Raw genomic sequence first — 25,366 nt, 5'->3', positions numbered from 1 at the left:
TGTCCACTGGGTCTCATACAGACTGGTGAAGCCGATGGATTCCTCAGAATGTTTACATTCATAATCCAGGAGAGGTTAGTGAAGACCAGGATGCTGGTTTTCCATGAACTTTGTTTGGAAACAATGGCCACTAACCATGCATAAGGATGCCATGGGCTGTACAGTAACAAGTTTCAAAATGTACCATTATCTATGTTTATTGCATTTGTATTTCTGTTAAATGTTTCCAATTATATTTTAGTCTGGTTCTGTAGCACTTGGCACCGTTATGGTTCTTAAGCTGACTGCAAGCCAGGTGCTCAGTGTCTCTAGTGTAATGGAGAGAGTGCTGGACTTAGAATAGTAAAGACCTCAGTTTGAATCCTGCCTTGAACAGCTGCTAGCTGCCTGACCCTAGGCAAGGAACTTAACTGTTCGGTGCCTCCCTTTCCTCCTCCTTGGGTGTGATTGCTAATATGGCTTCTAGCTCTAAATCTATGTTCCCATGATCTAATCCATGCCCCACCTCCACCTCATTTTATAGATGAGGAAACTAAGGCCCAGAGAAAGGAAGTGACTTTTTTTTGTTTCTTTGTAACCCCAGAACTTAGCGTAGTGCCTGGTACATGTTGTTGTTCAGTCATGTCTGACTCTTTGTGACCCCATCTGGGGTTTTCTTGGCTAAGATACTAGAATGGTTTGCCATTTCCATCTCCAGCTCATTTGACAGATGAGGAAACTGAGGCAAACAGGGTGAAGTGACTTGCCCAGGGTCACACAGCTTGTCAGTGTCTGAGGTTGAATTTGAATTCCGGTCTTCCCAACTCCAGACCCAGAGCTCTGTCCACTGGCATGCAGTCAGCACTTACAGCTTGTTAATGGATTGATTTGCTCAAGAACACATAAGCACATAAATAGCAGAACTGAGATGAACCTCTTCCTAGGTAGTCAGAAAAGGCTGCTGTCCTCGTGCCTTGTAATACTTGTGTCCTTCTAGGTGAAGGGAGATAGTCTGATTTTCTAAGTGGGCTGGTAAATTAGGAAGGCTTAATCACAAGGCTGTGTTAGACTCCTCTGGACTAAGGGTTGGTCGAGCCCTTCCAGGGCCTGCCTCTGCAAAGACCTGCTCAGAGCACCACTAGAAGGGTGAGGGCGTCACCTGCTGGTTGTCTAAAGAGCAGCATCTCAGGTAATCTCTCAAAACATGATGCCAAACGGAGCTAGGCACACACCTACCCCACCATAATAAAGACCCGTTGGCTGGCTCCTTGAAGCCTTCAACAGAGAGAAAGCGTCTTTCATTCCAATTAGATACAAGGCTGATAGTATAAAGCCTGCTTCAGGTGACACAGTAATTTAGAAATTCACAGTGATTTAGAAGTGGAAGAGGCAATTGGTATAGTGGCTAGAATGCTGGCCTCAGAAACAGGAAGACCTGGCTCTGGGTTCAAGTCCTATCTCTGACCCATGATGGCCGTGTCACAGTAGGCAAGTCACTTGCACTCTTGGTGCCACGACTCTAAGAGAAGGTGGTGACAGGCATTGACAGAGGCATTCCCTCAAGCATTGAATTTATATCAAAGATTCAGAACTCAAAAAGACTGTGGGAGTCTCCATCATCTAACGTGTATGTGTTGATCCTTCATTGCAGAAGAAGACCATGCCATCAGAGAAAGGATGACATGACTTGCACTTGACTTTGTTTTGAGTGAGGGAGGGCTGTGCAGGTCACCAGCCTCACTTCTCCTCCAGAGCCATCTGAATCCAGTAACCAGATATTCATCAGGATGACTGGAGATGACCCAGGATGAGGCAGTTGGGGTTAAGTGACTTGCCCAAGGTCACACAGCTAGTGAGTGTCAAGTGTCTGAGATGAGATTTGAACTCAGGTCCTCTTGACTCCTGCACTTGTGCTCTATCCACTGCACCACCTAGCTGTCCCCCATCATCTAATGGAAAAGGAAACAGAGAGGCTTCATATAGGTTGTGACCCTGTTCTCTCTACTCACATTACCACAACCCTACCTCAGGCCCTTATCACCTCTCTTTAAGTCTCAAAGAAGCAAAATATGGAAGAATTTATTCGTACATTGAAAGATATCAGAGTTGTGAGCAACGCTCAGGACTTCAGAGGATAGGCAGAGAAGCACGCCTCCCCTCTCTCCGGCACAGAGGAATACGTTTTCAGATTTGGCCAGTGGGTTAATTTGCTTTGCTTAAATGGACTTCTCTGTTCCAAGAGAAAGTTCTGATGGAGGTGGAAGATGGAGGACTCGCTGGAAGTAATAGTATTATTTTTTTAAAAATCGCAAAACAAGTATATATGCAGATGTATACACACACGTAGAGACGTATTCTACAAGGCTGGGAACTACATGAAGACAGGGTCCAAGTATGCTTTGCCTTTGTCTCTCTTCCAGCCCTTGACTTAGGAAGCCTTCATTTCCTCATCTGTAAAATGAGGGGAGTAGATTAGATGACCTCTGAGAACCCTCCCCACTCTGCGTCTATGATTCTTGTAACTCTGAATATGTATATATGTGGGTATACATATCTGTCTGTCAGTCCATCTCTCTATATCTGTCTCTCTGTCTTCTATCTGTTTGTCTGTCTGCCTGTCCACCTGTCTGTCTGTATCTGTCTGTCTTCTATCTGTCTGTCTGTCTGTATCTGTCATCTATCTATCTATCTATCTATCTATCTATCTATCTATCTATCTATCTATCTGTCTGTCTCTCTATATCTATCTGTCTTCTATCTATATATCTGTCTATCTATATCTATCTTCTATCTATCCATCTGTCTGTCTGCCTGCCTGCCTATCTCTCTATATCTGTCTTCTATCTATCTATCTATCTATCTATCTGTCTGTCTGTCTGTCTGTCTGTCTGTCTGTCTGTCTATCTATCTATGTATCTATCTATCTGTCTGTCTATCCATCTATCTGTTTGTCTATATCTGTCTTCTGTCTGTCTATCTATCTGCCTGCCTGTCTCTCTGTCTGCCTGCCTGTCTCTCTATATCTGTCTTTTATCTATCTACCTGTCTCTCTGACTGCCTCTGTCTTCTATCTACCTACCTACCTACCTACCTACCTATCTATCTATCTGTGTGTCTGTCTGTCTGTATGTCTTCTATCTATCTGTCTGTCTGTCTATATCTGTCTTCTATCTGTCTCTCTGTCTGCCTGCCTGCCTGCCTGTCTCTTTATATCTATCTGTCTGTCTGTCTGTCTTCTGTCTGTCTATCTACCATCTATTTTTCCAGTTATTTGTACGTTTCTTCCCCAGTAGAATATGATAAACTTCTTGAGGAGAGAGACTATTTTTGTCTTTCTTTGTTTTCCAAGTACTTAGTACATCATGTGTGCACATAAACACATGTGGATATACATATATATACATGTGCACACATATATACATATTAAATGACTGAATATATATGTGTATATATATGCACATATATATATTCATATTTGTTGAATTAAAGTGAATTGTACTGACCCAATTCCCATGCTCTCTGGGAACAGGGCATTAGCTGCTGGTTCCAAGCAGGACATCAGGCCCACAGAACCTCAAAACCGACCGAGAATCCCTCCTCCAACATACCCAAGCAGCCTTCCAGCCTTTGGTTGAAGAAGTGCATGGAATGCCAACCACCTCCCAAGGCAGTACATTCCACCTATTTTTATGTTTTGAATTGTTGAGAAGTTTTCCTTCCATCAAGCCAAGATCTGCTTCTCCATGGCCTCCACCCACTGCTCCCGGTTCTGACATCTCAGGCTAAACAGAGCAAATCTAACCCCTGGAGTTCAGCAGGAAAAGCCTCGGTCCTCCCAGTCAATAAGGAGAATAAACCAAAAATAAACAAAATGGAAAAAGATGAAAAGATTTCAGGACTACCGCAAAGCACAAAAGAGGCCAAAAGAAGGCAGCTCCACACGCTCAGTTTCCATGACTAGAACTGAAGCCCTTGCATTACAAAGGCCCTTTGGAAAGAATTCCCACACTGTACAGCTGTACAGACTTAACTCCCCACCACGATGATAAACTTTCAGCTTAAAATAGCAAGGTAAGAGCTGAGTCCCTCCTCCCTCTCCCCCCTCCTCCCTCTCTCTCCCTCCCTTCTTCCTTCCTCCTCTCTTCTTCCCTCCCTCCTCCCTCCTTCCCCCCCCTCCCAGAGTCAGGCCTGGTGTCAGATGGAACCCCATGGGCACAGGGAACTCAGCTCTGATAGCTGAAAAGCTGAGAATCCAGCCTCCAGGAAATGATGAGCTGGGAGCTCTAATCCATAAAAGGAAAAAATATTTAGAAATGTTTCACTTTCCTGGGGCTCCTTCTTGCAGCCCATTCCTGGCTCTTCCTCTCAGCTGGCCTCCCAGCCAGGACCAGCAAGCAATGGGCTTGCACAAGTGACAACTCAGCCTACATTAGGCCCAATGTTGGATTGGGTCACTTTGTCATACAAGCCATTGGACCATAGCTTGTGTTTGGAGGGATCATTTGTTCCACAAGACCACCGGATTGTGGATCTGGAGCCGGGAGCGACCTTAGAGACCCCTCTGATCCAACCTCCTGATTTTACAGATGAGGAAACCAGGCCCAGGTCATGTGACTTATTCAAGGTCACAAAGGGAAGTGGCAGTGCAAGTATCCACATTCAGTGTTCTTTCTATGTGCTCAGAGCACTCTCCAATCCTTAACCCCAAGTTCTCCCCAACAGATCATAAGCTTTTTTAAAACAGAAATTGGCTTATTTGGGTCTTTGGTCTTTGTCTCCCTGGTGCTTACTTAGCAGGGTGCCTGGCATACAGGATGTGCTTAATAAATGCTTGTTGTTGATTAACAAAGTGTCTTTGTAAACCCAAGTTTGACCCTTACTAGTTGGCAGCTTAGTCAGAGAGGGCAGCACCCTATCTGCCCACAACACTCCTAACCCATCCATCTGGGATGATTTCAGAGCTTCCTCCCCATAAGATGCTATTTTACTTACTCTGGACCCATAGTCCTTTCCCAAGGAAGAAAGCTTAGAGTTCATGGGTAGATATGGGGGCTAAATGTTGAACCTTTAAGAGCTGGAGAATCACAGTTCACAGTGAGGTGTGACAGACTGATAGTAAAGGAGGGAAGCATCTTGCTTGAGGTCAAAGAATTAGGAGCCAGGGAGACAAAAAGTCCAGTCAATCAGCATTTATTAAACACCTACTTTGTGCTAGGTACTGTGATAAGCATGGGAGCTACAAAGAAAGGCAGAAAGATAGTCCCTGCTCTCAAGGAGCTCTCCTTTCAATGAGGGAGAGAGAGAGTAAGCAACAGCAATGTACATCCAAGATAAATGCCCAGTAAATTGGGGGAGTTTTAGCAAGAAGGCACTAGCACTGATATGGATTAGAGAAAGTGTCTTTGTAAAAGGTGGGATTTGACCTGAGTCTTGAAATAAGTTGGGGAAGCCAGGAGGCAGAGATGGGAGGAAGATCCCCAGGCACAGGGGATCTTCCTTGAAAATGCCCAGAGTCAGGAGATGAACTTCTTGTGCAAGGAACAGCACACAGGCTGGTTAGAGGTGACCAGCTGTGGGCATCCCTGACTTAGATAATTACAGAATCACCTGCCAACCTCAGGGCCAGGAAGGGCCCAAGCTTCACTCCACTGTTCCTATACCCTCCCAGTCCCTTGGCTGAGCTGATCACAGAACCAGGGACTCCAGAAGGTACCTTCCGTGACACCTATTTCAATACCTTCTTAAGCAGGGATTCCTAACGCTTCTTGCTACTCCCAACCTCCTAGTCATTTATTCTTGGGAAATTTTTGTGACCAGAGATGATTTTCTGGGCAAGAGATGAAGAAGGAATGTTGGTGGAAATGAATGCGATGTAATTACAAAAAGAATTAGTTTTTATCTCAGCAGCTAGGTGGCACAGTGGATAGAGCACTGGCCCTCCAGGCAAGAGGACCTGAGTTCAGCTGTGTGACCTTGTGCAAATCACTTTACCCTATTTGTCTAAGTTCTTCATCTGCATAATGAGCTGGAGAAGGAAACAGCCAAGAAAGCCCCAATGGGGTCGGACATGACTGAAATGACCAGACAACAACCTCTTCAGGATTAATGTGGCAGTCAGGGGGGATTTTTTTTTTAAGCCATCATCTAGCTTTCACCTAAAAACTAGTAGGGACAGGAACTCACTACCTCCTAAGGCTTCCTATTCTGGTTTGGGATATCTCTGATCATCTTTACATAATGCCATGCTCTAGAGTATGTATCAATGTCAGAAGGGAACTTGGAGCCTAGAATGTCAGAGCTGGGAGGGGTCTTAGAGACCATCTAATCCAACCTTCATTTGACCTGAGGCCCAGAGAGACAAAGTAGTGTTTCCCACAGTATACCACTCTAACCACACCATTCTATCCAGATACCTTAAGTGGCTTCCCCCATTGTCTACTGATGTTTAAGGGCCAGCTTTCTAGATTCATTCCAGGGTACCCCCTCCACATGTGGGATGCCTAGGCCTACTGGACTCGTCATCCTCCAAACATGAAGTTTCCTGTTTTTGTGCTCATGCTTATGTCCATTTTTTCCTTTTGAGATCCTGCATTTCCTTTAAAGCCCAGGACAGCTGTCTCCTCTTCCAGGAAGCCTTTCTTGATCCTTCTGTCTAAAAATGATCTTTCCTACTTGGTGTTTGCAAGGCACTTTGTATCTCCCTTAGGTTCTTACCATATTCTATCCTGTGTCACAATGGTCTGATAGCTATCTAAGATTTGTGTATGTGTCACATTCCTCCCACAAGATGGAAAGTTCCTTTGGAGGCAGGGACTGGGTATTAATGAAATTTTTAGTCTCCCTCAGTGTCTAGTATAGGGTTTTGCACACTATAGATGTTTAATAGATGGTTGCCAAATGAATCATTCAATGAGTAAAGTTGAACACATATTTTGATAGTTGAGTCCCCAAAGTGGCAATTGTGTGGAACTGGGGACAATGTCCATGAAGGGAGTCTATCCCATTCAGGGAACAGCAGTGGGGAATTTAAGGGCATCAACCATTCTCCCCACGGATATGGGAGGCTAGCAGTACCCCAAGGGCAGGTGGGTCCTTTCAGAAAAGATGCTCATATCTGTCCTAGATACAGAATAGACCTGTACCTTCCTTATTCATCTGTTTGTTCATTCATTTGTTTATGTACTTATCCATTTATTCGTTCATTTGTTTGTTTGTTTGACACTAAGCCTCCCTGTCTTGCCCAGACTGGAAATGCAGCAGCCACTCACGGACCCATTCCCAGTATTGGCAGGCACAGAAGCTTGAATGCAATCCATTATTTCTATTTGGGTTGGTTCACTCCTCCTTCCGCTAGCCCCTCAGGGCTACGGGTTCTCTAAATTGGTGTCAAAAAGTGCAGATACAGTGATGGATTTAAATCTCCTGCCACTCAGAACTCCCAAGCTCAAATGATCCAGTAGCCTAGGTGTCTCCAGAAGGAGGGACTATAGGTGTACACCACTACACGAACTTATCAGTACCTTTCTCCAGAGCGATCTAGTCCAACTGAAAGCACAATTGTCTAACTTGTACCTTCAGGCAAAATGAACTATTCTCATATGCTCTCTGCAGGGATGTTTAAAAAAAAAATTGGTCCTCAGTGAGCCCTTCTGGAACGTAAAGGGTTAATCCGGATGAATTTGACCTTTCCAGAATGACTCAGAATTCTCAGAAGAAAGTTTTTTGCTTCCCTTGTTTTTAATTTTTGCTTTCAATTTAGCAGGACAAAGAATTGGAAGGAGATGAAGTCTCTGTTAATACTCCCCAGTATAACTCTTGACAAGTAAGGCAAATACTGATCTTCTCTATCAGTTATTCCATGGAACCATAGAATGTCAGAGCTGGAAGTCCCTTCAAGATCATCAAATCCAATCTCCTCATTTTCCAAAGATGGAAACTGAAGTCTAAGAGGAAAGGACTTGGTCAAGGTCATGAATCTGGTCAGTAGGAGAGCAGGAACTTGACCCCAAGTGTCCTGACCCCCAGTCCTTCCTAAATTTCACTCTTTGTTACACACGTTATCTGGCTGCCAAAGTCCAGACCCTTAGAGAGGAATGAATGAATCCATTTTTCCTAGTCCTTACCACAGTTAGGACTACAGACCTTCATAGCTGAGGGGAAGAGGGGAAAGGAGAGAGGGATGGGGAGTAGAACCTCACACACTACCACGTAGAGATGATGCAGGAATCCTGATTCCAGTCATTCAGTCTCCATTTGAATTTTTTTTCAAGCCTGGAATTCTCTCCCTCCTCCTCGCCATCTCCTGACTACTTTGGATTCCATCAGGTCTCAGTTCAAATCCCTCCTTCTCCAAGACTTTCCCCAGTCCCCCTTAATGCCTATGCCTCTTTTGGCTATCTCCAATTTATGTCCAGGTTGTGCCTGTGTGGTTTGTATATAATTGTTTGCTTGTGGCCTCCCTCATCTGACTGTGAGCATGGGATGTCTCTTGTTTTTCTTTATCTCTATAGCTTTTTGCACAATTCCTGATGCAGTTCTGAGTTGACTCGACTTTCAGTAATATAGAGTTTACTATCTTGCAAACTTAAAGCACAATTAGAAATTTTGAAACCATTTTGAAAGTGTTTGAGGCCACTGCAGATAAACAGTGAATTCTGAAATCCAGGCATCAATCTGGAGATGGAGAAGGAACGGGAGGTGAAGGTCTCCATGTATGCTTTTTGTTTAACTGGGCTCAAGTATATCTTACAATTGTAATAATTAATATGGGTGTGTTTCTAAGTAGAGAAATTGATACAGTTCTTATATTCTGTCTTAAAATATATACTTAGGAAAATAACAAAGTATAGTTCTTGATTTTGCTTATTTGAGCATATATATTAGCCACCAAAAGGAAGGGAGGGAGAGAGGAAGAAAGGCAGGCAGGGAGGGAGGAAGGAAGAAGGAAGGAAGGAAGGAAAAAAGAAAGGAAGGAAGGAAAGAAAGAAGGAAAAGAGGGAAGGAAGGCTAAACCCTAAATGATCTCTTGGAGGCTGCTTTTTAAAATTTGTGTCATATTAACTTCTTTTTGTGTGTTTGTATGTGTTTTTTTTTTTCAGATAAACCTTTAAATACGGAAACTAACACTAGCAATAATAATGCATATCTTGGGAGTACATTATGTGCCACAAAGTGCTTTAACAATGTATTTCCTCAATTGAGGGAAAGCCCATCAACTGGGGAATGGCTGAACAAGTTGTGGTACACGAATGTAATGGAATACTGTTGTGCTATAAGAAATGATTAGCAGGAAGACTTCAGAAAGACCTGGAAAGACTTATATGAGTGAACTGCTGAATGAAAGGAACAGAACTAGGAGAACATTGTACACAGTTACAGCCACAGTGTGTGAGGACTGTTTCCGGTAGACCGAGCCCTTCACAGCAATACTAAAATATTAACCTAAAATATTCTCAAAGGACTCAAGGCAAAATGCCATCCACATCTAGAGAAAGAACTATGGAATTAGAATACAGAATGAAGCAGAATATTTTCCCTTGTGCTTTGTTTTGTTTTGGTTTGTTTTTTCTCATGGTTTCTCCCATTCATTTTAATTCTTCCATGCAACATGACTAATGTGAAAGTGTGGTTAATAAGAAAGTATGTGTAGAACCCATATAAGATTGTATGCCATCTTGGGGAGTAGAAAACTGAAAACAAATAAATAAATTTAAAAAAAACGTGTTTCCTCATTTGAAACTCATCATAAACCTGGGAGAGCAGTGGGCAGGGACAGGTATCTCCATTCTACAGACAAGGAAACTGAGGTCCAAAAGTAAGAGACTTGCACAGATGGCTAAGCTAGGACTGTTTTGTCCCCATATCTCCTGACTTCCAGTTCCATGTTAATTCCAGCTAAATTGAGAATTTTGATTAGCTGGAGTTTGCTTAATTGACATTTTACTTCAGTTAAATACAAAGATTTTCCTAGTTTTTTTTTAAACTAGTGTCATTGCTTCATTTGTAGGGTTAAACAACTTCATGTAACCTTAGCTCTGGCCAGCCAGGGTAGCTCCCCACCTGCCCTTTCCCACAGGATCTTCTTTGTCCATCTATTTGGGGATGATTTCCAAGGTTCCACTTGTCCTTATACTGCTGGATGCTTCCTCTACCTTCTCTGGTCTCAGAATTTCTCTTGGTCCCTCCGTCTTGATGATTCTTCCATCTGCTCTGGCCCCAGAGTCCCTTCTCCAGGGAGAATGCTTTCCATTTTACAATTCAATACTGTAGTGAAAATGTTGAACCCCCAAGGGCTTAGGAACCAAGCTCACATTGAAGTGTGACCAGCTGTTGGCAGAGTAGGGTCTGATGGAGGAAAAGGAATGAGGGTGGATAAGGGTATGGAAGCCAGAAAGGAGTTGTGGGGGAAGGGCTACGATGAAAGCTCCTGAAGGAAGGCTGGGGGAGCAGGAAGACAGATGTCCTCAACTTCTCAAATCTGAGTTGAATGATATCTCTTCACATGTCCCTTTGCCCTCCTGTTCCCAGGAGCTGTCTGGTTTCCAATCTGTAATTCGACATGCTCTCAAATTCGATGACCACATGGATCTCTGGATACAGGAATAAGAAGTCTGTCTCTTTTTTCTTTGCATGTGAGGCTTTTCAAGTGTTTCCATAGTCTCCCCAGTCCACATCCCCACCCCCCAAATTATGTTAGGCTTCTTATTCAGCTCAAGCTTGGTCTTGACAATCTTTGATTTTTCTTCCAGCTCTACGATTTGGGGATTCTGTGACCGACTTGTTGCTGTCTCTCCTAGGTTGGCCTGACATTGAACCTTCTCATTGCTCTACTCCAGGAGAAGTCATTGAGCCTGGCCCTAAGGCTTTCCTTTGGGCCCTGGCCTGGTTAAGAAGTTCCCAGAGAATTGTGCCAAGCCAGCCCCTCTGACCAGCCTCAGGCACAACTGTTATGAGGAGAGATAGAGTCCAACAAAGGAAAGTTTGGGATCCCTGAAGGCCCTGAAGCCTGGGACCAGGGCCTTGGAAACTCAATTCAACAAGCATTTATTAAGTGCCTACTATATACACCACACAATGCTAGGTGTTAGAGACACAAAGATAAAAAGGAAATGACCAGGTAAATAGTGTGATACAGGAGAAAGCACTGCTTCTGAAATCAGAGGAACTGGGTTCAAATCTTACCTCTGATGTTTACTAGCTATGACCTAAGACAAGTCATGAGAATTCTCTGGGTCTCAGCTTCCTCATTTGCAAAATAAGGACTAGATGAAGTTTAAGTTCCTTTCTGGTTCTGGTTATAGGATGACATGGTTAAGGTAGGATGTGATAAGGCAAAGGAAAAGATCAGCCAAGATACTCCATGAAAATTTGGGCAGGGAAAGGCCACTTTCATCAGAGGAAGTCAGGGAAAGTTTCATGGAGAAGGTAAGACCCAAGCTGAACCCTGAAGAAAGTGAAGTACTTCAACAACTGGAAACGAACAGTGTGTACCCGTCAGGCATGCACGGTATGTCCAGCCAAGCTGCATCAGCAGTGTGGGCTTTATCCAAGACATAGTCGTCTGCACCCAGGAATCATAAGTATAGCTACTCTTATTGGCCAGACCATCCACTCTCCATGGTTGTCACACATACTTCTCTCTTGTCATGGTCTCTGCTTCTTCCTTTTGCCTTTGTCTTCTTCCTCCAGCTTGTTGGAGCTCCTAGTTCACCTACCCACAAAAGTCTTTATCAATGTAGGGCTGAGAAAGTATGTTTGGGAGTTTGGGTGCTGTTTGTCCAGTAGGTCAGGTCTTTCCTCCCAAATGTCTCTACCCATTGTGAATGTGGTCAAATGGGGATAATAATAATACTTACTTCCCACTGTTGTGAGGCCCGAATGAGATAATATTTGTAAAGCTTAGCACAGTGCCCAGAACTTTATAAATACTAGCTATCATTATCATTACGGAGGAAGGTCTGGCAGGATAAGATTATGGAGAGAGTAGGGGGACAGAGAAGCATCTAGCAGCCAGGTTTGGCTTGGATTCAGAATAGGAGTTCTTCATTTTTTGTGTGTTTTTGTCTTCTTGGAAATTCTGACATAGTCTGTGGACCCCTTCTCAGAATTATGTTTTTAAATGCATAAAATAAAATACAAAGGATTACAAGAGAAGCCAAGTATGTTGAACTAGTTATCAAAATTTAAAAATAACTTGATGGCCCCCAGGTTAAGAACTGAACCTAAGCTGGTGTATGAGGTAAGACTGGAAACACAATGATAGAAGGCCTTGAGTGACAGTCTAGGAAGAAGACATTTTATCTTAGAGATGATAAGGAGCTATTGAACCCTTTTTTGAACAACCAAGTAATAATATGAACTTCTATTTATATTTCTGCTTTATTGTTTACACAATTAGTTGTAACAATCTTGTGAGGATTAGCAGGGTGAGTATTATCTCCATTTTATAGATAAGGAAGGTGAGAATCAGGAAAGATGGAATGGCTTTGCCTGGGGACACTCAGCCTAGTAAATATGACAGCTAGGATGCAAACCTAGACATATGTCCCAATTTCATGTCCAAGACTCTTTCCACTGCCCTACACTGCCTCTTCAGAACTTGATCTCAGTGCAATTATTAGAGATACTTCAAGGGATTCCAGGATTCAGAGCTGAAAAGGACTGAACCTGGGGTCCATGAACTTCTATTTTTTAGTCTTTTGATAATCTGTCACATTTATTTTATGCCTATAAGAGGAATTAGAAAGAAAAAACTGAAAGGCTTTATCAGACTGTCAAAGGGGTTAAAGATCCCTGATCTAGCCCATCGGGGTCCTATCATTTAACTGATATGAAAGCTGAGACCCAGAAAGGGAAGTGATTGATTCTCAGACTGCACAGCTGGTAAGCCCCCAAGCCAGAATTCAAACCCAGTTCTCCTGGCTGCCCCACCCAAGCCACCTCGCATCCACTGCCAAGACCAAAGGGACTTCAGAAACATCCCTGGGAGTCAGTATCTCTTCCAGATTAACTTCATCATTTTTTTTTTTTTGTTCTTCGACTGAAGAGACACTATTCTCTCTGAAAATATGTACACTTGCTCAACAAGAGACAGTTCAAAGGCTTTGGACACCAGCAGCAGTGTTTGTGCTTCACAGCTTGGCTTGGACTGAAATAAATCTTGTCCAATGATCAGCCAGACTTTCTTGCCTGCTCTATCAGCCTGATCTAGTGGGATGGGGGGGTGGGGGAGAGCCCAGACGCAGTGACTCATTCTGTTTTCTTGAGGGGCAGGCACATGATCTACCACCCCCTGACCTTTAGAGAGTAGGGACAATGTTTGTTATCCAAAGCAAGGACAGTGTCTGCCATTGCCTGACCTTTAGAAGGTAGGAAGTGTGCCATCGCAGAGACAATGTCCCTTTGACCTTCCTAAGTCAAGGACACTATCTGCCATTAGATCAGGGATAAAATGTGTCTTCTAGACAGTCTCTATAATGAGAAACAAGGACAGTGTCTGCTACCCCTTCACCTTGAGTGACTAGTGACAGTGGATCTCTTTCCTCTACATTTAGCCGGCAGGGACAGAGGCTGCCCCTGACTTCAAGGGAGCATTGTAAAGGAGGGTGGAATAAGGAAAGACATAAAGGAATTTCAGACAATTCCTAATTCATTCTCCACTTCTCCTTGTGACCCCTGGGCAAATTCTTCAGCTCTCTCTTCTTGAATATTATCCTCAGCAAAAACAGCATCCTAGTTCAAAGCCCATGGTGTTGGAGACAGAATCTGTCACAGCTATTTAATGTTACTTATTTGTAGCAGTGCTGTGGGGTAGAAAATATACTGAGCATGGAATAAGGAGGACCTGGGTTCAGATCCTTTCCCTGACTCTAGCTTCATGTTTCTGAGCAAGCCACTTAAATTTTTACCTTTAATTTTTCCCATCTACAAAATAAAGATAATAATAGTACCCATCTCACAGCATTGTTGTAAAACTCAGATGATATACATACAGTGGTAACAAATCTTCAAGTGCCATTATTAATGAGATTATATATGGTAAATATGATGTGTTAGAGAAAGGCTTCTTGGCTTGGGTAGGGGTAGAGCTTACATAGGTACCAATGCTTAATAGGTTCCAAATTTCAAAAAAATATTTTCTTGAGCTCTAGAGCAAGAATGTGAAATATTATGTGTAAAAAAAAAAATCTATAATCTCCCATAAAAAACTATAAACTCCGTAATCTGGGCATTCCACTCCAGACCCAATAGTCTTATAATTCTATGAAATCTTGAGTTGATTCAGGAGGTCTTAGGGCTAGGGTCCAAAGACCTAGGCTCTGGCCCCAGCTTCCGCATTAAATCCCTGTGGGGCCTCAGGTCCCCTCTCTGGCTTTGGTTTTCTCCTTTGTAAAGCAGCAGATGGGCTAAAGGGCCTTCAGCACCAGCATTTTGAGCTCTTATGACTCAGTCTAGGCTTCCAGCCCATCATAAGCTCCAGCCTCACTGAACACAAGGAATGTAAACTGAATTAGTATCAGCTTAAACCAAACAGCTTTAGGAGACGTCTGTAATGAATGTGATACAAATGAATGACTTGATTTAGTCAACCAAACGTTTTGATGTAAATTGCATCTATGATTCTTTGGGCTAGAGAAAAACATCTTTCTGATACTTATTTATGCAATGAATATGGACTAATTCAATTCAATTCATCAACATGTATTAAGTACTTGACACATGCCAACCAGAGTAGATATTTAAAGATAATATTTGTAAAGTGCTTTGCAAGCCGTAAAGTGCTATATTAGTGTTAGCTTTTCTCCCCCCCAGTACAGACCAAAGATTGCTAGCTTAGACAAGGGGGATTTATGATCTGCATCCATGGATGCAGGACCCAGAGTGACAGAACCAGAGCCTCTTGCAGGGTTAACATGCAGAGCATCCCAAGCCAATTTAAGCTAACAACCCCTTCTCAGTACTCACAAATTCTCTCTTCCTGGAGACCCCTATTTTATTATCTGCCAGAGCCCAAGTCCTGCCCCAGATAAATTAATCACCTTTGGAATCACTGAATTGGAGTCTAAGACTAGTCACTTTCAGCCTCTCTTAATCTCACTGTGTCTCTGTTTCTTCATTTGTAAATGAAGGAGTTGGTTAGATGACTTCTAAGGCCCCTCCAGCTCTTAATCTAGGATTCCAGCACTCATTGAGAAGCATTGTGAATTTCCCCATTTTTCTGTCTGGGACATCACAGCTACCTCTTAAGAGTTTGCTTTTTATCAACACATTGGTACCTCACTTATCTGAATGTCATTTATTCAGCAATGTTTCCTGTCTAGAACACAGTTAAGGCCCAGAGGTGAAGGGAGAAAAAAGGCATCTAAGTAGGAAAAAAAAGGCAGGGAAGGGTTATGAGGTCTACGCTCTGGAACCCATGTATTTTACAAATGGAAGAATCTCACATCTAGCAGTTTCCTAAAATGGTGAAAAATAGTCCAATCCATCAAGTGGCATTTATTAAGAACATACTGTGTGCCAGGTACTATGTCAAGCACTGGAGATACAAAAAAAGGCAGAGATAAAAATATAAAAACTAGTCCCTGCCCTCAGAGAACCCACAATCTAATGGGGAAAGCAATAGGCAAACAGCTATGTACAGATGAGATCTGTACAGGGCAAATTGGAGGTAATGTCAGAGAGAAGGCACTAAGATTAGGAAAGACCAGGAAAGAGTTTCTTGCACATGATGGGACTTCCACTGAGACCTGAAGGAAAGCAGGGAAGCCTGGAGGTGACAGAGATCAGGAAAGAGATCATTCCAGGGCAGAGGAAGAGTCAGAGAAAATTCCTGGAGTTAGAAGATGAGCTGTTGTGTGCGGCAGAGAAAGCAGACCAATGACACTGGACCTCAAAGTAGCTGGAGGTCCAGTCTCTGTCCTGTGTCAAGTTGATTAGAGAGGGGGAAATCTGACATCATTTATGAAAAGTACTTCAAAACCATGAAGTGCTGGGCAAAATGAGTAGCTATTACAATGATTATTGGCATTATAATTATCTCATATCCATATAGGAAAAACCGAGGGGATGAAGGATGTCTAAACTACAATATGCTGTTGGATAGACCTTGTAATGAACTGGCCCAAACATATCCTGTATAGACAATACCGAAGGATAATGAGCTTGGTCCAGAATTAAACAAGAGGATGTATGTAAACTAAATTGGTTCTGGGGAATTTTGCAGCGTTTTTAATGACTCTGAAATCTCTCCCTGAAACGCTTCTTTCATATCAACATTTTTCTGGTGATGCAAAGCCTGGAAAACTAGAGTCTCTGAAGAATTAAAGTTGTGGATATCCCCCAAAGGCAATTGTGCCAATAGAAGTTACAGGCATGCCTAAAACATTGCCTGGGAGACCTTGCATCATGTCACTCTTCTGCTCAAGAAGATTTACTAGCTCCCTATTGCCTTTAGAATAGATTACAAACCCCTCTGTCATCTAAAGTTCCACACATACTTATGTTACCAGTGAAGAATTGACATAGGAAAAAGGACATGGGGGATGCCATCAGAGAGACATATAACAAGAGAAGAAGGCAGGCCAATCATGTAATGAGAATGAGGAATGGTTATGAGGTTAATGAGGAATGGGCAGTTTGGGCATTGCATTGATATCTTTGCAACATTAAGAGATCAAGAACTACATAGAAGACTCTTTGGGGAGAGCCATGGAAGTAGGACATGGCTTAGTCCAGTACCTGTAACATAGTAGGTACTTAATAAATCCTTGTTAACTGACTGACATGCACAAGAGTCACAAGGGATCAGGAGGCATGGATGAATTGGGACCTATACCTTTGGAGAGAGTACCCATATTGATGAGATCACAGAGCTATAGATATTGAATTAGCTGCAGGATGGAAAACCATGTAATTAAATTAGCTATACAGCTTCCTACTCCACAGCAGATCAGGAACAAGTTTAAAAGAGGAGAGGAGCTACAACAGGTAGGTTTACCGACAGAAAATCGAAGTGAGAGTTGACAACTTGATGTCGAAGAAGGTGACAGAAAAACTACAAGAAGGAGACACAAGTTCACATAAGGAACGGTCACACAGGACCATTGAGGATAAGTAAGAGCCAACAGTCCCATTTATTTCAAAGAACATTCCACTGCAGCTTCAAAAGAGAGACAGCTCTTTGTCATTATTCTAGGGTCAGAGTTCTTCTGACGCTAGAGTCATGGTACTGACTCTAGCCCTGGCTCACAATCAGTACCAGGACCAGGGACACTTCAGAAATATCCCTGGGATTCTCTTTCCAGATTGTTAACTTCAGCAACTCTCTACCGTCTGGTTAAAGGACATTATTCTCAATGAAAGTATGTGCAATTGCTCAACAAGAGACAGTTCAAAGGCTTTGGACACTAGCAACAGTGTCTGTACTTCACAACTCGGCTTGGAATGAAATAAATCTTGTCGAATGACCAGCTGGACTGTGTTCCTTTCCTGCTCTATCAGCTTGATCTAGTGAGATGGGGAGGGGCAGGGGTGGGGGTGAGGTGAGGGGAGGTGAGGAGGAGATTGTGGAGAACACAGATCCAGTGACTCATTCTATGTTTAATCCTGTTTCCATATTCTTCCATCCCCTGACCTTTAGAGAGTAAGGACAAGGTTTGTCATCCAAAACAAGGACAATGTCTGCCATCTCCTAACCTTCAGTGGGTAGAGATAATGTTTGCCATTAAAAGCAAGGACAGACATCCCTTGATCATTAAAAAGTAGGAACAATGTTTGCCACCAAAAGCAAGGACAGTATGCCATTCCCTGATATTCAGAGGGTAAGAACTGTACCATTAGAAACAGAGGCACTGTCTCCCATCCCCTAACTGTCAGAATAGGGACAATGTTTGCCATTAAAAGCAAGGACAGTATCTGCCATCCTCTGATCTTTAGAGGCCAAGGAGAGTAAATGCCATCAGAAACCAAGACACTCCAACCTACCTCCAACCTTACGTGGACTGGGACCAGAACTGCCACTCCCTGGCCTTTGATGGGCAAAGCTGATAGCTGCCATGCTGTGTGTGTGCATATGGCCAATAGACCTGATTCTGCCCTCCAACTTCCATTTAGCTTTCTTAATGTAACAGTGGCTGTTTGCCCTGCTCTGGATGACAGAATTGATTTTCCATTCCACTGAACCAAGGGAAGTGACAATTTCCAAACTATTTAGCTTTTCCCCCCAGTTTCTCTAAAGACAGCACCTCCTAATTGCTTCATCTCATCCTAGGACCACCTTTCTGAAACCTTGTTTTTTGACGTCTTTGTTGTTGTTGTAACTTTGTCTTTTTGCCCAATGCTTGCTTTAAGCCCAAACTTTAAGTGACAAGGGAATTGTCCTGTCTCTGTTCATATTTAAAACCCAAGTTCTCCATTCAAACAGCACCCAGTCTATTCATCACAGAATTAGGGAGCTAGAGTTAAAAAGGGATCTTAGAAGCCATCTCCTTATTTTACAGATGGGGAAACTGAGGCACAGAGAGGTGACACTTTGCCCAAGGTGACCCAAGTAGTAAATATCAGAGAGGAAATCTGAACCCAAGTCTTCTGACTTCAAATTCACTATACCACATTACCTCTCCTTCTCCTTTAAATTCCAATAGCTCTTTTATAGTGAGAACCACACAGTTGAGCCCCTAAAAATAAACTTTGTTTGGTATTGCCCCATGCTCATTATCCTTGTCACTCCTCCATGCCCTGGAAATTATGAACTCTTGGAGGATAGGAATCTCACCCTAGACTTTCTCTATGTTCATTTTCCCATACTCCTAGAATTGCAGAGTTGGGAAGGACCTCAGAAGTCATTTGATTCAACCTCCACCAAACACCCAATTTAATACTGAGCATGTTGAGGGTGGTTGGTAAATGCTGAGTGGGATTTTTTGATCAGAGTGGGATTGGGGAATGGTTCTATCTAGATCCCAGTAACCCAGCCTGAGCTTTCTCTACCACCATCGCCTCAGGAATACACAGAAGACAGAGTATACAGAGCTAAGAATGGATTTTCCAACTGGATTTAAAACCAACTGGAAATAAGGGGCTGGCCTTAAGCTTCTGCTCCTGTTAGACCCTGTTCTGATCAAGGTCAGTGAGTGCTGAACTTCTATCTATGGGTTCCCTTGAGTCTTTCAGTCCTCACCACCTCCCTCATGCCAGTGACTTGGGGAACTTAACCTGCCCTTCCTCCTATAATGAAATGCCTTAAGTCTCTACAGCCCAACAAATCCCTAGGAATGATTATCCCCTTATTTAGGTGTTGTGGAAAGGGGGAAGATAGGGCAGAGTAAGGAGAAAGTTAGTCTTATGTGGGGATATGAGGATTATAGTCCTGAGGAGCCATACCTAATGATTCTGGAACCCCAAGAAATAAGTGGGAAAGATGTTCTCAAATTTACCTTTAAAGGAAAATTTCAGTTGGGTGGGAATATGAGACCTTGGGGAAAGACATCAGACTGAACTAATATGAAGGCAGACTGGATTAGATATGCACAGGGGACAACCATTATATTTTACCCTGTTTAAATGAATTTTTCTTGTTAACTGGGTGCTAAGCTCAGTTGTTTCTAGATGCTGGACAAGGGCAAATGCTGTTTGATATCCTCTAAATTATGGTTCCAGGAACAACACTCAAACCAAGTGAACATGTATTTAATAAGTGCTTACTAGGCTCCAGGCACTATACTAAGAACTAGGGACACAAAGCAAGGCAAAAAACACAAACCCAACCGAACAAACTAGAGAGATAGATCAACGAATGAATAAATAAATACAAAAAAGTCTCTACAGTCACACTGCTAACAGTCTTCTCGTTGCCTTAGTTACATCTCTGGAGTCAAATCAGCCACAAGAGCTAGGAGTTCTAGAAGCCTTAAAAAGGGAAGTCTTGTTCTCTGGTCTAAGGGTAGCTTTGCTTGGTTTTCAAAAAGGATAAAGTTTTCTTCCTTTGAGAACCCTACCTCAAACTCCTAAACTACTAACCTGCTTTAGTCAATTTGAGAAGGAAAGAAAGAAAGAGGGAGAGAGGGGGAGAGGGAGGGAAAAAGAAAGTAAGAGAGAGGGAGAGAGATAGGAAGAAAGGGAGAGGGAGAAAGAAAGGGAGGGAGAAAGAAAGGAAAGAAGGAAGGAAGGAAGAAAAGAAGGAAGGAAGGAAGGGAGGGAGGAAAGAAAACAGAGAAAGAAAGAAAAAGAAAGAAGCAACCCTGCTCTTCGTAAACCCTGCCCTCTCATTGACAAGCAGTAATCCAGTAAGTCAGGAGTACTGAACCCCACTTCAGTTAATTTTCCATTAGATCACCCTGTCCCATATGAAGCCTTTCCTTTGTGGTTCTTGCCACATTGTTCTCTCCGTTACCTACGTAGGACAGTCCTACTTCTCGGAGAAGGCAACCTGGTCTCCTTCAGGGCCATCCTTCTGCCTCCAGGAAGGATGTCAAGGTAAAGGACAGGTTCTGTAGGTTGCCCTGGGGAGGAACCTTAGAAGTGTGCCCCACCCCACCCACATCAGTACCTAGAGTGAAGCCTTGCTTGCCCCAATAGCCTTTGCTAGTTTCAGCCCTAGGCTGGGGTTAGGGCACAGGACGCAGCACGTGCCCATTGAACACTCATTGACTTTGATTCTTCTTTGGTAAGATAGCTAGAATCTTTTCTTTGTATTAGATGTCATTTTTATGGTTTTACATTGAAATGAGAAAGCTGGCTGGGCCACAGGGTCATATTGGTTATAGAATCCCAAGATTTACAGCAGGAAGGGACATTGGGGATTGCCTATTCATAGGATCATAGCTCTAGAACTGGGAGGGACCTCAGAAAGTATCTAATCCAAGCCCCTCCATATTTACAGATAAGGAAACTGAGTTGTCAAGTAATATACCCAAAGTTATACAGGCAAAAACATAAGGTGTAGGATTTGAACCCACTCCTCTAGAATGAGAGTTCTTTTCACTGTGCTACTCTCTGGGCCTGTTTTTTAAAATTAATTAATTAATTTGTTTTCAGTTTTCTACAATCACTTCCATAAATCTTAGATTTTCTCCCCCTCCCTTCTTCTTCCCCTTTCCCTCCTCCCTCCCTCCCCAAGCTGGTGTGCAATCTTATATGGGTTCTACACATACATTCTTACTAAATGCATTTTCTCCTTAGTCATGTTGCATGGAAGAATTAAAATAAATGGGAGAAACCATGAGAAAAAACAAAACAAAACACAAGAGAAAAATCGTCTGCTTCATTCTGCAATCCAATTCCATAGTTCTTTCTCTGGATGTGGATGGCAGTTTGCCGCATGAGTCCATTGGGAATGTTTTAGGTCCTTGCATTGCTGTGAAGGGCTAAGTCTACCAGAAACATTCCTCACACACTGTGGTTGTTGCTGTGTGTCTGGGCCTGTTTTATCCTCTGAAAAATGAGGGGTTTACCTGGATTACCTCTATGGACTCTTCTAACTGCCCTTCTTTGATTCTAGGAATCATTTAAAAAGCTCTTTAAAAGAAGGTGAAAGTCCTAATTAGCCAGGAGGCTAATGGAAGCCATCCCCTTGGGAATGTAGGTGCCAGTTCACATCATGTCAGAGTAGTTCTTCATATTAAAGGTGCTGGTTCACACCAGGGAGTTGAGTTTGCTTGTTCAGAGTCACACAAATGGTAAATGACCAAGGTGGTACTTGAACTCAGGTCATCTGACTCCAAAATCCAGTAATCTTTCGACTATACCATAACCCAACCCCCTACTTTTACTGAGAAGGAATGGAAGTCAAGAACTGGAAAGTAGCTGACTTAGCCAAGGTCAAGTTAGTCATAGAACAAGGACTAAAACCCAGAGTTTCTGATTTTAAATTCTGTGTTCTTCCTATGTTCTATAATTTAACATTATTGTCCAAAGCCATGTAAGCAGGATTTGAAACCAGGCCCTCTGCCTCTAACTCCAATATTCTTTCCACGGATCCCAGACTTCAAGGGCCTGGGCTGCCAGAAATAGAATAGGACACACAGCTCTAGAAGCCTTTACCATTTAGACTCTTCCCACATCCTTGGTCTTTCTAAAGAAAGGACTGTTCCCTTGTCCCCAGAGATAGGAGGAGGAAGGAAATTGCTTCCCTGACCTCAATGCAGATAGGACAAAAATACTGAAAGATGTTTCCTGAAAGGGGAACCAATACTTTCCAGGAGAGGAACATCAAGGAGAGTAATCATGTTACTGATGACAATACCAGCAGAAGGACAGTTGTGCAGCTGTTCTATGATTCTGGAAAATTCTCCTTTGCCCTGGTGCCATCTTCCCTTGGGCCTTGCTCCTGACCTAGATTCATAGGTTGCAGGGTAATGTTCCCAGCCAAGCTTGATGAGAACTGCATGGATAGAGGTCAGGGACATCAAATCATCGATGGGCTGAAGGAAGAGCCTGACCGCAGGCTAGGGAGTGAACAAGGGGCTTTGAGTCTAACTTGCCATGTGACTTTGGGCACATTATTTCCTCTTTGGTCTTGGTTCAGAAAGTTCAGAGGCTCAAAGCTGGAAGGAACTTTAGAGGCCTATTGCAGCACATTCATTTTACAGAGAGGTCCATCAAGGTAAGTGACTTACCCAAAGTCACTTAGGTAGTAAGCATCAGATATAGGATTTGAAACCAAGTCCTCTGTCTCCATAGAACATGCTCTTTCTACCGTGCCACCCTTGGGACCTCAGTTTTTCCATCTGAAAAATGAGGGATTAGATTAGGTGGCCTCTATATATCCTCCTAACTCTGCCATTCTTCAATTCTATAATTCACATAAGAACTGTCTGTAGGCCTTTACGAGGAGAAACTGAGAGCAAGGGGCTAATGGGAATAACTCCCTTAAACAGACTGATGGATGGGGATTGTGATTGTCAGGAATGTAGATGCTGCTTCCCACCGTTTCAGGGGAGAGATTGCACGGTGGAGGCACTGTGGTTCCCACTGTATTAGGGCTGGATGTAAATAACTTAAGTGCTCTTTCTCAGGGAAGTTCTACATGCTTAGTGAAAAAGACTTATTCCTCTAGAGTTTCCAGTATCTAATAGGTTTGGACATGATCACCTTTTGTGACAGAGTCAAGTAAAACCACTTCAATTCCTTACTTCAGAAACCATGGTTAGCCAAAATAAGCCATTGTCTTTTGCAATCATAATGTGTTCTCTCCTACAAACGACCTTTCATTTAAGGCTGTGACACTGCTGTCGTTTTTCAGTTCTACATCTCCCCTAATACTGAGCATGAGGCATTGTGTACAGTAGGTGTTTAACAGATATCTGTTGATTTGAAGAATTTGTTAACTTAGATGTTCTCTAGCAGAGCAGTCCAAGGAAGTGGAATACAATGGAAAGAGTGCTGGATTTGTGTCAGAAGACCTGGGCTCAAATCCTAGCTCTGATAATTACTACCTGTGCCACTTTGGACAATTCAATTAACCTCTCTGGGTCTCAGTTTCTTCATCTGTAAATTTATGGGGTTAGACCAGATGACCCCTGAAATCTCTTCCAAAAGCAACTAGGTAGCACAGTGGATAGAGCACAGGCCTTGGAGTCAAGAGGACCTGAGTTCAAATATGGCCTCAGACTAGCTGTGTGAACCTGGGCAAGTCATTTAATCCTGATTGCCTCAGTTTCTCAGCTGTAAAATGAACTGGAAAAGGAAACCACTCCAATATCTCTGCCAAGAAAACCCCAAATGAGATCAGAATTGGATATGACTGAAATGACAACAAAAAAACAACGAAAACCCTTCCAGTTCCAAATCTATAGTCCTATGAATATTTAGAAAATCAAAGGAATTCTTGCCATTTTTGACAGAATAATTTAAGAATGACCAGGAATTCACACTCCTCTCACTTTAACTCAAAATTAGAGAACGCTTTAGCTCATTACTCCTACCATACCCATGTGGAGCAGATTCATTGAATCCTTGAATGTCTGACCTTTGAGGACCATGGGCCCCTGAGGCAAATAACTAAGGAAGATGGGGGGACTCCATGGATCAGACCCACTATGCCCCCCAAAGAAGAAAGAGCAACATGTTACCTAGCAGTGGACCGCAAAGTCCAATGTCCCAGATGTTGCTGAAGGTGAAGAAGAGGAAATGAAATGTTGGTCCTGAAGTTCCTTCAGTGTGGGCCTGTCCTTCTCCTGCTTGGAACAAGAAGGAGGATCAGGTTAATTTGCACTCTCAATAGTCAAATCTGAATGGAGTACTCAACAGGATTTGTAATCTGATCAAACACAGAGATCCCAGGTCAAAGCCATAACTCCCAGACTATCACAACAATTTCACACATTGGTAAGAACCCAGAGCTCTTCACCTAGTCATTGCTGAGGTTCAGACAAAGCTGCAGGATGAATGACAGTAAACAGGGATGTGAGATTTGCCGCAGTGTGCTTGTTCATCCTCCACTAACATTTTCTTTTAATTCTTTCCCAAATGCTTCCTGTCCTCAGAGAGCTTTCAAGGCAGACCTCAATCTCAAGGAGCTCACATTCTAATGTAGGAGGATTCACCTGCAAGGCAGATGGAAAGGCCCTAAGGTTTTTAAGGTCTGGCAATCAAAGAAGCAGGAGAGATGATAAAGTCCCGTAAACCTTGTTTAGCAACAACAGGACAAAACGGTCTTCAACCAATGGCTATTGGGAAAGAGGGAGTGGTCCCAAGAGTTAGATCTGCTACACGTCTATCATCGAAGGGCCAGCTAAGTTTGGTGCCCCCAAGTGTTGGCCTTCAAATGACAAACATCCTTTAGCCACAGCAACTCATTAAAGTTGTCTTGGTCTCAGGGAATGCAGTCTTGTTGAGAGAGGTAGGGGTGAGGAAGGGGGGAAGGTGGTGGAAGAAAAAAAATCCAGTCACAAGTAAATTCAAAATAAGCCTCAAGGCCAAGTATCAATTTGGGGATTATCCATGCCTCTGCTGCTCTCCCTTAGTGTCATTAGCCAAACACTCCCAATGTGTTCTTTTATGGAAAAAAGGTGATGCTGAGCTCCCTGGGTCATAGTCAGACTGGGGGTGAGGAGCATGCTGGCATTGAAGATAGTTTCTACTCCTCATTCCCAATTCTGGGGCTCAGATAGGGTGCAGCCTCATCAGCTAAGACCTCAAAGTCCAGGATGACTGAAATCTTTTCTATCTCCCTGTCTCCTGGGGAAATGAGGCCTCCTACATGGCTCCCTCCCTCAGATTCTGCTCTGGCAGGCTGGACTTTGTGCAAACACCCACAGAAACAATGAGATACACACAGTGACAGAGATGACAGTTCCAAATAAAGGATGCATGAACATTTGACTAATGTCTCATAAACAAGAGACTAGAGCCTGCAAGTTACAGAGATAGCATAAAGAAAACCTTCCAA

At 43.0% G+C, this 25,366-nt stretch overlaps 1 protein-coding gene across 12 annotated transcripts in view; it reads right to left on the bottom strand.

Moving 5' to 3' along the window:
• Positions 1 to 25,366, bottom strand: part of IRAG1 (inositol 1,4,5-triphosphate receptor associated 1) — a 149,295-nt gene that overhangs the window by 79,618 nt on the left and 44,311 nt on the right. For 9 of the 12 annotated variants that reach the window (XM_072619450.1, XM_072619446.1, XM_072619442.1 and 6 more), the window contains exon 2: positions 24,048 to 24,152. The exons of 2 other annotated variants lie outside the window; for them this stretch is intronic. Coding sequence is in view for 1 of the 10 variants with exons in the window: in XM_072619439.1 (XP_072475540.1) it covers positions 24,048 to 24,152 (105 nt within the window). In the remaining 9 variants the exon portion in view is untranslated. Of the gene's footprint in view, positions 1 to 24,047; positions 24,153 to 24,325; positions 24,522 to 25,366 lie in introns of those variants that run through there. One more of the 12 variants, XM_072619441.1, reaches the window with a different exon arrangement.

The sequence above is a fragment of the Notamacropus eugenii genome, chromosome 6, assembly GCF_028372415.1.
Source record: "Notamacropus eugenii isolate mMacEug1 chromosome 6, mMacEug1.pri_v2, whole genome shotgun sequence".
Lineage (NCBI taxonomy): Eukaryota > Metazoa > Chordata > Mammalia > Diprotodontia > Macropodidae > Notamacropus > Notamacropus eugenii.
Note: the sequence above shows the minus strand (reverse complement) of the source record. Positions and strands in the feature narration are given on the sequence as shown.